Below are 15,590 nucleotides of genomic sequence, written 5' to 3'. Positions count from 1 at the left end.
AACCGCGAGTAACAAGGGATTACTGTACTGTATTTCATGAAATTAGAGATGAAACAGAAAATCAAATGAAAGACATTATAGCTAAAAAGAAACAATAAAGACATCAAAGTGGGATAATAGCTATGACAAGGTTAATGTCTAGGTTTAGGAAAATAACAGCTGCCAATACAAAGTCTAAATTAGTTGGTAACTGGGTATGCCTGTAACCAAGGACACAGATCAACGAGCTGGGATCATCATCAGTCGGGCTTTCATTTGCCTGTATAATTTACACAGGGCCACTCACTAGTGATAATACATTTGTTAGTTAACTCATTTTTATTATTACATTCCGCGAAGCAGCGATGTATTGTAATTGTCAATGTTTGTGTGTTCAGCCGTCCACCAAATATCTTCACAACCGTTGCAGATAGAAAGATGAAAGGAAAAGCACAATACTCCGAATGAAAATGAGATAATGAACTTGACCTTGAGAAAACTAGGTTAACTTTTGTACTTTGGAAGGCAGTAACTTGATACTGTACACGCATTCTATTTGTCATGTTGTGTTTGTCGCTCTGATCATGCTTCCTGCACTGTTCTCCCTCCCCCGCTCTGTCGTGCTGGAGCATGGCAGGAGGCGGGTCTGGGCTCGTGGGCAGAGCCTGGTCTCACTTCTGAGCCTCATCGGGCTGATTACCTGGGGCCTCTTTAGCCACCTTTCCCCTTTTGTTCAGCACAGGTATAGTATATTCCTACTATAAAATAATCATACTTAAATTATACAGTATTTACACTGACATACAAGATAGAATTTTACTTAAATATCAATAAATACAGAGAACAAAACTGTAGATGCAACACTTTTGCATTTGCACCCATTTTTTATGAGATGAACCCAAACATCAAAAACATTTTCTACATATGCAAAACAACCATTTTTCTCAAACATTCTTCACAAATCTGTCTAAATCTGTGATAGTGAGCACTTCTCTTTCCCACCTCACAAGTGTGGCACATCAAGATGCTGATTAGACATGCATGATTACAGCACAGTGTGCCTCAGACTGGACACAATAAAAGGGTATTTTTTGTTCCATTGAGAATTCAGAACATCAGTCACTGACTGGCAGTCAGTTATCTGGTGTGACCACCATTTGCCTCATGCCCATCTTCAGTTAACATCTGAAATAGGATTTAGCAACAGGAAGTCACCAGATGACGTTTGTAATGCTGGACTCGTACAATGCTCCATTTGTGGTTGAATGCTAATGACTGTCTGCTAACATGTGGATGTAGCATGATGCTAACGCTGAAGGTAAATGCAGCTTTGCTTCATGCTTGGTGTTTGTATGCGGCCTCTTCTCTTCCTGTTAGCTTCAGGATGTAGCCTGGCCATTGTTTCCTCGAGATCCTAGCAGAATGTTTTTGGTTCTATTAGATATTAGAGTCTCATTGTCGAAGCGGCTTCTCTGAGTTTAGGTTGCAAGGTCTCTGGTGCCTGTCATGGCGGTAACCCCCAAACCCGGTGGTGGACATCGGAGTTAAGGGATGCTGTCAAGCTGAAGAAGGTGTGTTATCAAATCTCGGTGAATTGTGGGACTCCGGAGGCAGCTGACAGGTACAGGCAGGCCAGGCGTACTGCAGGAGGAACTGGAAGAGGTGTCTTGGGAGAGGGAAGTATGGGCATCCCTTCTGAGACTGTTGCCCCCATGCCCTGGCCCATGATAAGCAGCTGAAGATGGATGGATGTGTTCCCGTTTTTATTGAGTAGGCCAGAGAAAGTCTAAGTATCTATTAATTTGATCACAACTCCAACGTCTCTCAGTCTACTCAATATTTAGGTTATACCAGGTTCTCAAGGAGACTGGCGGTGGTGAATGAAAAGTTGAAATCTCCACCCTAATGACACACTGACAAAATTTAATGAAAGCAATATTTAAATGTATTGACAAACCAATATTAACATTTTCAATTCCTTAAGCACATGAACAAATAAAACAAAATAAAATTTGACACCATTATCACTGTCCATTTCAGTTGTGGTTTCAATATTCGTTCAATGGCTCTAGTTCCTCAGTTTGTTCATATTATATCAGATCTGACTTGGGAAAAGTAACAAATAAAAAAATAAAAATCTGTGATCTCAGTTAATGAAAAAAAGGAAATTCTTAAAGGACTTGTAATCCTTGTCCTACCCCACTCCTAGGAACCAGGTGGAGCATTCAGAGTATCATCCACTGTATCCACTGTACACCTTCCACGTGGCATGCGGTCCGTCAGGGCATCAATTCTTGGTGCAGATTTCATCAGCAAAAAAACCCCAATTGTACAGAGCAATTACTTTGGTTTCTACTAAACAAAATGTTATATGAACTCATCTAAAAATTCTTAAATTCAATTTCAAGTTTCATATCATTTTCAATATCTGTACATTCCTTATTGACCAAATACAAAAAAAAAATCAACAAACTAAAATTTTTAACATATAAGTTCACCGACAAAAAGATATTCGCAGACTTACTGAAGACTGGTTCAAAATAATGCATCGCTCGAGGTGTGACAGCTAAACACCTGCATCAGTATTTGCAGCACATGGGGGTGCGCAAGCTTAAATATCTATAGACTAATACTGCTAGTGATCAATTAAAAAAAACCCACACATTTCCATCACATTTCCAAAAGAAAATCACATCCTGATTGGTTTTATAATTAATTTGCATTTTCAGGTTTATGCTACTCACCAGGATTATCTTCAATTAAAAAAAACCCAACAAAAAACATCCACTCTCCGTGGCTCAACACGAAACTCCCACAGCGTCTCGCTCCGTGCACAGACGCATCTAATGAAAGCTAACGAGCACTGAGCAGGTGTGAGCGGCACAAAGGTGCGTTCAGGGTACATAGGAAAAACCAGAATTCAACCAAAAACTGTTCGAACAGAAATAATAAGAAAGTAATACTGACAGTAAAAGTAACACTGGGTTACAGATGGATGGATGGATGGAAAAATTTACATAAGACAACCTACGTATACAAAAAATAAACATAAACATTTTGCGTAGAATCTATTCTCAATCAGTTAATTAACAAAATTAATACTAATATTAAATAGAATGACTCAGCATTGTTTTAGGCACAATTCTTTTGTAATGTTCATGGTTACCTGATTTCTATTAAAAAGAAATAGCAGTAAAGAAAAGTGGGCGTTTTTTATTTCCTTTATTTCCTTTTAAGTTCTGAAATTTTTTTTTAAAAATAAAAAATTATGAGATCATTAAGATACAGGATTTAAAGTTGATTGATTGATTGAGTTATTGATTGATTGATTGATTGATTGATCGATTGATCGATCGATTGACTGATACTTGTCATTGATAGAGTTACAGTAATTGTCTTTTATTGTCACTTCTCTAACAAGTCTAACAAGCCTCTGAGATCATAATTAAGAGGAAGGAGAGCATGAAGACAAGATCAGAGAGAGGAAGAACATGTGACCACATCCTGACACACACACACACACACACACACACACACACACACACACACACACACACACACACACACACACACACACACACACACACACACAGAGTCAGTCAGTCGGAGTCGCTGCTTCAGGTGAGGTTCTAACTTTTAGGTGTTATTACTACATCTAAATATTACTAAATGTAATAATATGTCAGTGTGGTAATATAAAGTACTTTTATTCATAGTTTGTGTTTTCATTGACTATGAGCAGCTCTACAAATCTTTAACATTCACTTTGCGAATTATGATTTTATGTTTTTTGTTTATAATAACTTGTTGCAGGTTAAAAACATTAAATCAGAAGTAATTTTGTTCTTTTAAACAGTTTTTAATTAGCTAGCATTTTCTAACTTGGAGATATTACATTATACTATTTCAAGTAATACTAAGTTTGAATAATCTCCATATCCCGTCATCCCCAGCCTTGTACAGCTGTGTGTTTATATATTTCATTTATCCAAATAGTTATTCCGGCATACACAAGTACAATATAGTGAAACTTTAATTAACAATTAAGATTAAAAACAGACTTTTTGCACTCTTTTTGCCTTCATACGTGTTGACTTAATAATTTAAGAGAAGTATATGCTCGAGCAGTAAATACTAGAATAGTAAACCCTCACAGAGCTGGAACACCACTCATCTGTCTACCTCTTCATACACAGCGGCCAGATGACGATCACCTCCTACAAATAGAAGTTTTTTTCAGCAGATCTTGATTGTCATCTGTGAGGGGACTAACTGATGACTGGAAGGAATGAGTAATAATAGACTGATGTGTTTCATGTCAGAGCTTCCTTCTAAAGTCATAATCATGTGTGAGAAAAGCTGTGATGCTCATGGAAAGAAAATTAAATTAAAAGAACTCGTCACCCAAAACGTTTTCCTCCAGACAGCAAAGAAAACAGGGGCTTGTTTTAAAATGTATTTTCAGAGAGTGAAGTTTTTAATTCCTTGAGTAGTTCTTACATCAGAAGTGTGTGAACATGGCAGATCTCTGCGGGCGTGACCAAACCCACTCCTGTCATCCACTCTGCAGATCGCCTTCTTCACGTGAACACGCCTCACACGTGATCATGCAGAGGGACACACAGTGACTGTTCACACGAGAAGTCAAGTCAGACATGTGGACATTTCCCTCATCCTCTCCTCCCATCATGCATCACTTCCCTCAGTCCCAGGGATCTGCTTTCTTGTCTTCATCTGCTCCCCTTTCTGTCACCCCCTCCCATCCTCATGTAAACCCCCCTCCTGCTGTGGAAATCCTCTCCTCCCCTCAGCTCCTCTATCAAGATGCCTCCCCCCACGGCTTCCCCTGGTCCCCTCCCTTCTTCCCTCAGACCCAGGCAATGACTCCTCACCTCCCTCCGTTCCAGGTAAGCCCCCCTCACCATCATCAACCACAAACGGGGTCCAACAGCCCCCCCTGATCTTCCTCAAATCACCATGATCTCTCCCCAACTTCCACAGCAACCCCATGTGACCTCTCCTGACATAGCTGCACCGTCCCAGATGACTTCCTCCCCCCTCCTGTCTCCGTCCCAGTACCACGTCTACAGCCAAAGTAAGAGTCCTGAAAGCAGCTGCGTCTACCAGGTAAGGAAGTCTGCTCTATTTCTACAAAATAAAAGTTCAAATCACAGAATGACTAACCACGTTTATCCGAACCAGACCACCTCCAACCTGGAAGTCCAGAACCAGTTCAGTACTGGTGTGGATCACCACAAGGATGGACAGGAGAATACACAGAGACTGCCCTATAACCCACACACACTCTTTCCTTGTGACATGTATGACAACTGTAACCCACCTGGTCCAGAGCAGAACCCCTGGAAGCCTCTGGGTCCGATTCAGTCCCATCTGCCCTGCCTCACCCAGGGCTTCATGTCTGGAGAAGCCACCCTAGGGAGATGGAGCTCTGTGGAAGAAGACCCCCCCAGCACCCAGCTGGTTCAGCCTTTCTGCGGTTCCAACACCTCGAGTCCGGGTCCTTACCATCCACAGACCCCGACTCTCTCCAGCGGTGGTGGTCCTCCCTCACAATCAACAACACTTCTTTACAGAGATCAAACCCTCAGCTGTTTGCAGGAGTACCCCCCCTACCCGCTGGTGACCCATCAGCCCCATCAGAGAAACCAGCTCCACCTCCAGGACCAAGCTGAGCCCATCCAGGACCAGACCAGCCTCCTTAGAGAGGCAGCTGTGAACCCCGGGAGATGTTTCTCTCCACAGGGAGGGGGTCCAGGTTTGAGTTGTTCCGTCCAGTTTCCATCTGTTACTTCTGGGCCGAGCTGGAAGGAAGGGTGTGGAAGAGAAAGAGGAAGAGGAAGAGGGGAAAACCATCAACCAGACTGGACCTGGGTGAGATTTTGTTATTTCTTCCTTCCACTTTTTCTTTTTTCTTTTCTGTCACTGTTATATTCTTTCTTTTCATTTTCAGATGAAACAACAACACCCTAAAACCGACACTGAAGTTCAGGACAGAAGGTACCGTAGATGAAGGAGATGTGACGCTCGTTCTGGTTCTGTGTGCTCCAGAGTTGCTTCATTTTCCTCCTGTGAGCTGTAGGTTGGTGTGTTCGGTGTGCAATAAAGAGTTCTGGAGTGTGCCGGCATTGAATGGACACATGCGCCTCCATAGCGTGAAAAGATCAGTTACAAGCACGAAAAAGGTCTGCAAACACACACACACACACACACACACACGCACACTCACACACACACTGAAACTGGTGGCTCTTTGTGGCTCCTTGTTTCAGAGTGTTTAAAATCTCGTTTTGTGCGTTATTCCAGGGGGCGGACCCGGTCATCTCTGTTTCTGTGCCCATCCAATCCAGAGTCCTGCCGCAGGTGTGCAGGTGGGGCCGGAGGGGGCGCCACCACCCCCCTCCAGAAGCTGGATTCCCTGCTCTCTACCACAGCCTGTTGCACCTGGACGGGGAGGTAACGGTCATCGGCAGCAGGGCAAATGACTCAAAGAGTGGGGGGGTGACGGTCATTGGGGGACACTACATCCCTCCTCCCATGCTGTGCCCCCTGAGGCCTGGGGCGGGGCTGTACTGCTCCCTCACCAACAGGGGGCATCAGAGAGCACAGCAATCACGGCTTCACAACACGTTGGGTAAGAACAAGTATCCAGTTTGAACTGGTTTCTCTGACGACTGGATTTCCTCCTGGTCTTAACTCCGTGTGTACAATTGGTAGACGATCCTGTTGCCACGGAGACAGCCGCTCTACATCCTGGAACACTAAGAACCAATAAGCCGTATGTAGATCTGACCTCCTAACAAATGAATCCACGGTTTAAAGATGTGCTCACACTGGGGTGTCGACCACAGGTGGATTAATATTGGGTGGGGCTTCCAGGCTGAAATCCCACCCCTACGGGACCAAATATGGGCCCTGTCTGATTCCCACAATGCACTTTTGCTGTGGACACCATGGGACAGACAGAGTCCTGACATCCAGCACAGAGGTATGGACACACACAAACAAACACACACACACACACACACACACTCCTGCTGCTCATGGATGGTGGACTGACTCCACGTTTGTCCAGTCGAGGCTCTGCTGATGATGACTCGCTCCAGCGTGATGCCGGGGGGCGGGGCCAACCCCGAGTCGGCCCTCCGCGTCCTATCACAATTTAAGGGAGACTTTCTGGTACGATGCGATTGGCTGTTTGACTGATCCGTGATCGTCTAGAAAATATGACACAATCCAGCGACACTGAGGTCACTTCCTGTTTCTGTCTTCCAGCTGACGGTGGAGAAGCTGCTGTCGGCTCCCCCCACCTCCAACAGTATCTATTCCAATTCATTCCAGCATTTACACTGATTTATACTAATTTATACCTGGTTGTAGTTATTCTAAACCAAGCGATCGTGACTCATCTATATTACATGACATGTTGCAGGTGCCAGGTGGAGTCCAGGAGAGAAGAGGTTGTTGGTTAAATCCCTGCAGATTCATCAGAAAGACTTCCGCCAAATCCAGAAAGCTGTGAGCATCCTCTTCTGTTCAATGTTAAAGGAATGCAGCCTGCTCAGCGTTGTGTGATCTGTGTGTGTGTGTCTGTGTGTGGTGTGTACAGGTTCAGACTAAGTCCATCGCCCAGTGTGTTGAGTTTTATTATATGTGGAAGAAGAAGCTGAACCTGAGGATCCCACCTGGACTGACCATCAAGCTGCCTGATACAAACGTAAGAAACGGTGTGTGTGTGTGTGTGTGTGTGTGTATGTGTGTGTGTGTGCGTGTGCGTGTGCGTGTGCGTGTGTGTGTGTGTGTGACAGGGTTTTACGTCCCACCAGTTGGGGGTTTCAGGTCCGTCACTGTGAGGCCAAATGAAACATACACCTACCTACGTGCAAAACACACAAACCGACACACACAGACACACACGTAACACACACTTCCTGTCACACTAAGCAGGTTTCTGAAAAACCTGTGACATTTCAAACACCTTGTGTGTGTGTGTGTGTGTGTGTGTGAGGTCAAACCACAATGAGTCACCGTTAGCTTCATCGTTTCAATTTCAATTTTCAACAAAAACTTTACTGCATTCGATCCAACACAAGTAATCAAGTCAAGCAGTCCCGAGTCAGGCTGAACCAATCTGGAGGGGGGGTGGGGGTCACAACCTCTGGAGAACACATGTAGACATGTAGGAAGTCAGCCAGTCAGAAGCGATGTCCCAAAACAGGACCTGAATCATTAAGATCAATAAGCAGTAATATCAGGACCTTAGAACTCAGCAACAACCAATCACGTCTCTTATGAGTGTCCACATACTTATGGGCACATGTGTGTAGATTATCAATCTACCATCAGATAACCTTTACAACAGCTTTTGTGTTATCCTAGCGGTTTTAAAACAGTCACTTCCCTTTTGTTGTCTCTCCAGGGTCAAAGGTCAGTCAAGATAACATGACCCACCATGAGCCTTGCTGGGAGCTGGACACTAACCCACCTGGAGATGAGGATAAATCCTGGAACGAACTTTCTGGAGACGCTTTGAATCGACATCTCATGATTTTACATCTTTAAAATCGCGTATTGTTAACTGTTGAATGATTAATGAGTTGACTGACGCCTCCACCGCCACGTTTGTGACCACGTCCCTGTTAGCTCGGCTGCGACTCTCATTTCCTTTGTTTGCTTCCTGATTAACAGTCATAACACCACTGATCTCATCGCACCACATCTAACGCAGCATCGTGTCTCTCCTGACAATTTCTCGGATAAACTCAATAAAGTATCTCAAAGCAAAAACATGGTGTCACTGATAGTTTTGAATAATGACTCCCAGCCTCCTTTTTTCACGTGTGTATTTCAAGTTTTTCATGTTGACCCAGTTGCTTGGTTTTTCATTTCAAAGTTTGTTTCTGTTAAACAAACAGCCGAGAATTCTTTCAGGAAGAAAAAGTATAAACTTTCTGCTGCACAAAGTGCTTCTCTGGAGTTTTGTAAAAATGCAGAAACTTTTGATTTCCACGCAGACAGCGACCAAACAATCCCCACATTCTTCTGCTAATCCTGTTTTTGTCTTTCTGTCAAGGCTCAAAGAGTTTCCTGTGTTCAAACTAAACTTGTGCTGCTAATAATGTTTGACTCCTCCTTATCCAAAGGTCCTTGGCCTGCAGGCGACAGCAGAACAAACAAGAACCTCCGACAGACAACATGGAAGCGCAAGAAAAGGAGGACGACGCTCGTCCAGCAGGTAAAAAACAACAGAAAACATCCAAGGAAGTGTTTTTCTCCGTCCTGCCGGATAAATACGAACCTCTGATCGAGGAGGTGGAGGAGAGAGAGGAGACGCCGGAGGAGAGGAGGAAGAGGAAGGAGGAGAAGAAGAGGAAGAAGAAGCAGAAGTACAAGAAGTATCGGAAAGTAAGAAGGAGTCAAGATCTTCGATTTCCCTAAAGACGATAAAATAAAGGTTTTGAACTGTGTGATGACCCTGAACTCAGCCGGAGTTTCCTTCCCTGTGACCCAGAAGCTAAATCAGGATGACGTTATAGAATAATTTATGAAATATTCATGCAGAAATCAATTGATGCCCTTTTCTTTGTCTGACAGGACCTGGGGAAGGCGCTGCGCGTCAGCTGGAGCTGTCTGCTGGCGGGGCTTCAGAGCGTGGCCTCCATGTACTCCTCACCTGCTTCAGCCGTATCCATGGTGATAACAGAGGTTCACAGATCAAAGGACCGCAAAGCATGATGGGACTATTATTGAGACACCCTATATTACCACGATGAGGATAACAAACAAGTTGTTGTTGTTTTTTTATTGAAATCAGGTGATGGTGCCAGAAGACGGATGAATGTCAGGATTTAGTGTTTCATTACATTTTGTGTCAGAATAATTTATTTAGTTCTCCAAAAAACACAAATGCATGTTCAGATGTGATGTTTCTGAATAAACGTTACAGTCTGGACTCATTGCGCTGCTGTCTGAACCTGCCTGCGTCTCCACCGACATTCAGTTGTCTCTGGAATCTGTGAGCTGCAGGCCCCCCAAGGAATGACCGTCCTGGGGCTTTTCTTTCAGCAGGGAGTGGAACTGCTCCTAAAATCCTTATAGAATAGGAGTCTAGAACAAGCACAGTTCTCACCGTCTCAGTGATATTCTGATATTTTTTAAAAAGAAGGTGGTGTAATACACAAGGCGGCCAGTAGATGGCGACCTAAGCTTGCGCTAAAAATAATCTCCACTTAAAAGGTAAATAAGGCGGGGATGGAGTGATCTGATGAAAGTTCAGTTTAAACCTGAGCCCAGTGTTTATCTGTGTTACAGACCGGCAGCAGCTGCTGTCAGGACACGCCGCCTGTGGGGTCACCTAACAACCGGGTACACCTCGTTCCCTCAGCTGCCTTCGCTGCAGGTCAAATCCAGGCTTCTGCGGGTACTCGAACCTTCAGTTTCCCGACATGTCTGCGTTTGTAAGCCGCTGCAGAGCCGCGGCGTCTCCGCTGCAGCTCTCCGTCTACTGGCGCCTGGCTCTCGTCCTGTTCTTCGTAGCGTTTTACTTCTTCACCGACATTTACATGACCGCCATCATCGCTTCCACCTGTCACCATGGTAACGACACTTCAAATGGAACGTTGTTGCCAATTGTGGAAAGCAACCAATCAAGGCCTGAGGATGGTAAAGCCAAGCGGACAGCTGATGACGTAGGTGATGACGTTTTATGTTTTTTGAATTTGTAGCGCCTCGAGCGGTTCCTTACTTTCCATTCAGATGAGTCGATTAATCATGTCTGTACTCAGTGTTAAGTTTCAACATAAAGCTCCTATCCATACATTCATCCATCCATCCATCCAGCCGTCCACTGACATCACCCTCTGTCCTCTGGTAATGAGTAGGTTATAGACCTCTGAGCACGACATTGGTGAATGATTTTTTGGTGTAAACTCCAGGAGTTAATCGGTTAACCTACTGGAGTAGACAGGCGTCCCCAACCTCCCATTGGACTGGGTTCCACCTCCTGATCACAGCGTGAGAACGACTGTCTGTCCAGCAGAGCTTCTTTTACATCTATTGTACGTCATTGATTAACACGCTTCGGGTTAAAGGTTAATGTTTAATTCCACATTATACCCAGGAGGCCTGCATATACATACAGATGGAAGAACAGCAAACAGCAAAAGACAAACGTCACCACAATAGTCTGATTAGATAAAGAGTTCAGTCAATGATGTCAATAAAAGGCTCTGTTCTAATCTCTGAACTTAAATCCTCTCCTTTAGTTTCTCTTTCTCATTGAGGTAAGGACGTGGTCCCGCAGGAACCCAGTTTGGGACCATCACATGAAACTACTGCTGTAGAGAGAGTATATAGTGGGTTTAGAAGGTGTGTGATCCATCTCTCTGCCTTTCTATGTGTCAGCCAGTGTGTGTGTGGACGGAGCTGCTGCCCTACGGTCAGACCAGCTTCATGGTGGGGATGCTGCTGGGCTCTCTGGTGGGAGGAACCATATCTGACCGGTAGCGTCCACCCGCCACATCCTGTTGATCTGAGACCTCAGCTCCTTGTGCTTCACAGGTGTGTGTGTGTGTGTGTGTGTGTGTGTGTGTGTGTGTGTGTGTGTGTGTGTGTGTGTGTGTGTGTGTGTGTGTGTTTGCAGGTATGGGAAGCGTCCCACCTTGCTGGTTTCTGTTTACCTGTGTACCGTCAGCGGTCTTGTACCCGCTCTTCTTCCTCAGCCAATCGTCTTCCTGGTGATTCGCTGCCTGCTGGGCGTCGTCTCCAGCTGCATCATCTCATGCTCCTTCTCTCTGGGTAACCACACCAAGATCCCCCCATAAAAAAAACAACTCACCCTTGATCGGGGGTTGTATTTTGTGTGTTTTGCCCCTTACAGTGCTCTTAGCGCTCTTGTCACGCTGCTGTTCGTGTGTTTGCAGCGGTGGAGTGGACCCCCGCCTCTGCTCGGCTGTGGCCCCCAGCCTTCCTGCCCTGCTGCTTCAGCATGGGGATGATGGTCTCAGCCCTGCTGGCCTGGCTAAGCCCCACCGTCAGGTGGCTGCACCTGTCCCTGGGCCTCCCCCAGGTGGTCTGCCTGCCCCTCTACATGTAGGAAAACACACCTAGATTCCATGAGGCCTTTCAAAACAAGTCCTGCAGCTTTCTTTCATCGTCCTTTAAGTTCCATCCCAGAATCCCCGAGCTGGTTGTTGGTAAAGCAGAGGAAGCAAGTTCTGGAGCGTTACTGCGGCAACAGCACAGAAGATAAACATCATTTGGACCAGGTGAATAATCCCCAGCCTCCAAACGGTGTCCAGACACCTTTGATGGCACTCAGCATTAAAAAAGGTTGTAATGTGTGTGTATGAGTGTGTTTTGGTGTGTGTGTGTGCAGCTGCTGGACTCGGCACGTTCCGACATGCAGAAAGCCGAGTCCCATAGAGACCACACCCTCAGCAACCTCGCCCTCTTCAGACACCCCACCATTCTTCTGCGGCTGTTGGTCATGAGCTACATTAGGTACTGCCCCATCGGGCTTCTGATTGGTTACCAGATAACCAAACAGAAGCTTCCAGATCCAAACATCATTTCCTGTCCTGCAGCACTGTGACAGCCCTGACGTACTATGGCATATGCCTGAACATCGACTTATTCGGCGTCAACGTCTACGCCGCCCAGTTCTTCTCGGGCCTCACGGAGATTCCTTGCCTGCTGGTGCCTCTGATACGCCTGGGGCGCCGACCAATCGCCACGCTCACTCTGTTCCTGAGCGGCGCCTCCTGTTTCCTGTCGTTACTGCTGTCCAGATGGAACGGTAAAAAATTCACAACTCTTGTCACTGTTTTGCCCAATTGAGCCCCATCCCTTCCTTTTCTAAACAATTATGTAATGGAGCCGACTTGCTGTGGGTTTATTGATCCACCATTGGGTATTGATTAACTGTGTGCAGCTCCTCCGACGCTGGTGATGAGTCTGGCCCTGCTGGGGAAGCTCTGCATTCTGGCTTCCGTCTTCATCTTCATCCTGTATGGCATTGAGCTCTTCCCCACTGTGGTCAGGTACGCCCTGCCCCGACACGCCCTGAGTCACCTGATCATGCCCCAATCACCTGATCACACCTGATGATGTCGTTATGTTCCAGACAGAGGTGCCTGTCCATCGTCAACTTGTGTTTCCGGGTCGGCACTTTGATCAACTACCTCTTTAATTCAAACGGGCAGCTCTCATTGGCTGCCATGGTCACATACAGCAGTGGACCAATCATAGGTTGCGGGTTGTGCCTGCTACTGCCAGAGACGAGTCGGAGCCCGCTTCCTGATTCAGTGGAGGATTGCGACAAGCAGCCGCTCTTGGCCATTGGGTGTGGCGTCTGCAGGTGAGGCTGTGGGGCATGATGACATTATGTCAGTACAAAACGGGTCAGAGTTTAATGTTTGATTGGCAAAGTTTATTAGCTGATGGCATGTGTGTGTGTGTGTGTGTGTGTGTGTGTGTGTGTGTGTGTGTGTGTGTGTGTGTGTGTGTGTGTGTGTGTGTGTGCTTCCAGGAAGAGCAACAGATCGAGGAAAACCAAGATCCCAACTGTAGAGAAAGACCACACACACACACACCGGACACACAGCGTTGATGTTACAAACATCTGATTTTGTTTCAAACATAATGAACACTTTTAATATTTGTTCCTGTTTGTGGTTCTGAAATGAAAAATGAAAAATGTGCTTTACTGAAACCCCACAAACATGTCATACTGTAGTCGTGTATGCTTGACGGAAATGAGAACCAACTCAAAGTTGCTGCTGTCAGAAATAAAAACTTAAAAAATATTTTTTTTATTTAGAGATGTGAATAAAAATCCTCCTTGTACTGGTCTCCCAGAAGTTTAATTTTTTGTGTGTTGGATGTAAACTCCTCAGATTAACCATATACACTCATCAAAGATATAAACGCAACACTTTTGTTTTTGCTCACTTTTTTCATGAGATGAACTGAAAGATCTATAATTCCTTCCAGATACACAATATTACCATTTCTCTCAAACATTGTTCACAAATCTATCTAAATGTGTGATAGTGAGCACTTCTACTTTGCTGAGATAATCCACAGTGATGTGACGCTGGGGATCGAAGCTCCGAAGCGTGTGCCGAACAGAAGAGGGGCGTTCCCGCGAATCGAGGCTTGCTTAATCGATGGGAGGAGCTGTAAATGATGATGTACGACGAGGCTTCAGGCGTGTCGTTCCATGTCGACGCTCCCATCACGGGAACGCCCCGCTACGCGGCTGATACCACGTGACTGATTCAGCAAGCGACAGGCTCCAACACCGATATAAAGTGATCACACTCCATTCAGAATGTGGTTGTATGGTGGAGTTGTGGTTAGATAGTGTGGAGACAGTTAGGAATTTAGATAGCGTTAGATATATTCTGGAGCGAGTGATAGATAGTGTGGAGAGAGTCAGTTTAGGAGATTCAGGAAATGGAGACTGGCACAGTGGAGAAAATGTTTCTAAATGAAAACCAATGATGTCACCAAAGCATAATCACTGGCTATACCTCAGTGTTACAGAAGCACAATCATTGTCCCAACCCCAACCACCCTCCCCTCACTGTACATGTTTATTTGGACATGAGGAAAAAGAAAATAATCACTTTCCATAGTGCTGGTGTGTGTGTAATTCAAACAAGCAAACCTTGGTTTGGGAACACTGTAGACATCAAACAAATCTGAATTCGACCAAAAAATTTGAAACTTCTTTGTCTTAGAAGTCGAACAAAATTTGGAAGTTGAACGCAAAAAAAAAAGCCTTTTTCTTGCCGCCAGGCGTGCGAAAAGTCTAGAGAAAACGTGACGCTAATGTGCTTTTTCTTTTAGTTTACTGTATTCCATACTTTTTCACTTGATTTGCATTCCATTGCTTATGGTACGAGTTATGGTACCGTAAACTTCTGTCCCAAACACGACGATAACTTGCATCTTGGGCTAACTAGATTTCTTTCTCATGTTTGCTTCTTTCTTTTACATTTCTTTGATATGTTTCATTACTATACAATTTGATATATAAGTGACATAACATGTTGAAAAAAGGTAATTTTCTAGCGTCTTGGAACGGATTAAGACGATTTACATAATTTGAAATGGGAAAAATTGTATTTGGAATTCGAACAAATCGCTATTCGAACAGCCTTCTGGAACAAATTGTGGTCGGAAACCGAGGTTTGCCTGTATATATATATATATATACATATATACACACACACACACACACACACACACACACATACACACACACACACACACACACACACACACACACGCCATCAGCTAATAAACTTTGCCTGTCTATATATATATATATATATATATATATATATATATACATATATATACATATAATAACTAATTAGTCACTAAACTATACATTTTTTGCATACTTCTTTATTTTGCTGACAGTTTTATTAACAGGCTTTCTGCAAAATGCCGCACACTTCAAACCCATGCCACCTGATATTTTAGAGTCAGAATCAGAAAAAGTTTTATTTCCAAGTACAGTAAAGTTTACCATACGAGGTACTTGACGCGGTGTCAGTGCATTACAAGGTGGAAGAGAAGCA

General features: G+C 44.6%; 2 protein-coding genes across 9 annotated transcripts; both read left to right on the top strand.

Annotated features, from left to right (window-relative positions):
* Positions 1–3,559: 3,559 nt before the first annotated feature.
* LOC137591592 (uncharacterized) lies at positions 3,560–9,728 on the top strand. Of its 4 annotated transcripts, XM_068309680.1 has the most exons (16): positions 3,560–3,600; positions 4,550–4,886; positions 4,981–5,106; positions 5,182–5,871; positions 5,951–5,997; positions 6,080–6,182; positions 6,304–6,631; positions 6,715–6,775; positions 6,849–6,985; positions 7,073–7,176; positions 7,273–7,315; positions 7,430–7,515; positions 7,607–7,714; positions 8,417–9,232; positions 9,310–9,402; positions 9,592–9,635. In XM_068309680.1, exons 2-14 carry the CDS (start codon positions 4,635–4,637, stop codon positions 8,441–8,443), a joined length of 2,112 nt encoding a protein of 703 aa, XP_068165781.1. In that variant the 5' UTR covers positions 3,560–3,600; positions 4,550–4,634; the 3' UTR covers positions 8,444–9,232; positions 9,310–9,402; positions 9,592–9,635. The 4 variants fall into 4 exon arrangements, with proteins under 4 accessions (XP_068165781.1, XP_068165782.1, XP_068165784.1 ...); XM_068309681.1 differs by lacking the exon at positions 9,310–9,402 and having other exon boundaries at positions 9,592–9,728; XM_068309683.1 differs by lacking the exons at positions 7,073–7,176; positions 8,417–9,232; positions 9,310–9,402; positions 9,592–9,635.
* Positions 9,729–9,738: 10 nt separating this feature from the next.
* Positions 9,739–13,847, top strand: si:dkey-190l8.2. Of its 5 annotated transcripts, XM_068309686.1 has the most exons (11): positions 9,739–10,233; positions 10,309–10,685; positions 11,401–11,498; positions 11,639–11,793; positions 11,919–12,087; positions 12,161–12,263; positions 12,374–12,498; positions 12,582–12,793; positions 12,929–13,037; positions 13,121–13,354; positions 13,526–13,847. In XM_068309686.1, the coding sequence occupies exons 2-11, from the start codon at positions 10,443–10,445 to the stop codon at positions 13,620–13,622; spliced, it is 1,545 nt and encodes a 514-aa protein (XP_068165787.1). In that variant the 5' UTR covers positions 9,739–10,233; positions 10,309–10,442; the 3' UTR covers positions 13,623–13,847. The 5 variants fall into 5 exon arrangements, with proteins under 5 accessions (XP_068165787.1, XP_068165786.1, XP_068165788.1 ...); XM_068309685.1 differs by having other exon boundaries at positions 9,739–10,685; XM_068309689.1 differs by lacking the exon at positions 9,739–10,233 and having other exon boundaries at positions 10,573–10,685; positions 11,405–11,498.
* The last annotated feature ends 1,743 nt before the right edge of the window (positions 13,848–15,590 follow it).

This window comes from Antennarius striatus, chromosome 24 (assembly GCF_040054535.1).
Source record: "Antennarius striatus isolate MH-2024 chromosome 24, ASM4005453v1, whole genome shotgun sequence".
NCBI lineage: Eukaryota > Metazoa > Chordata > Actinopteri > Lophiiformes > Antennariidae > Antennarius > Antennarius striatus.
The sequence above is the reverse complement of the archived record's forward strand: the minus strand, read 5'-3'. Positions and strand labels throughout refer to the sequence as shown.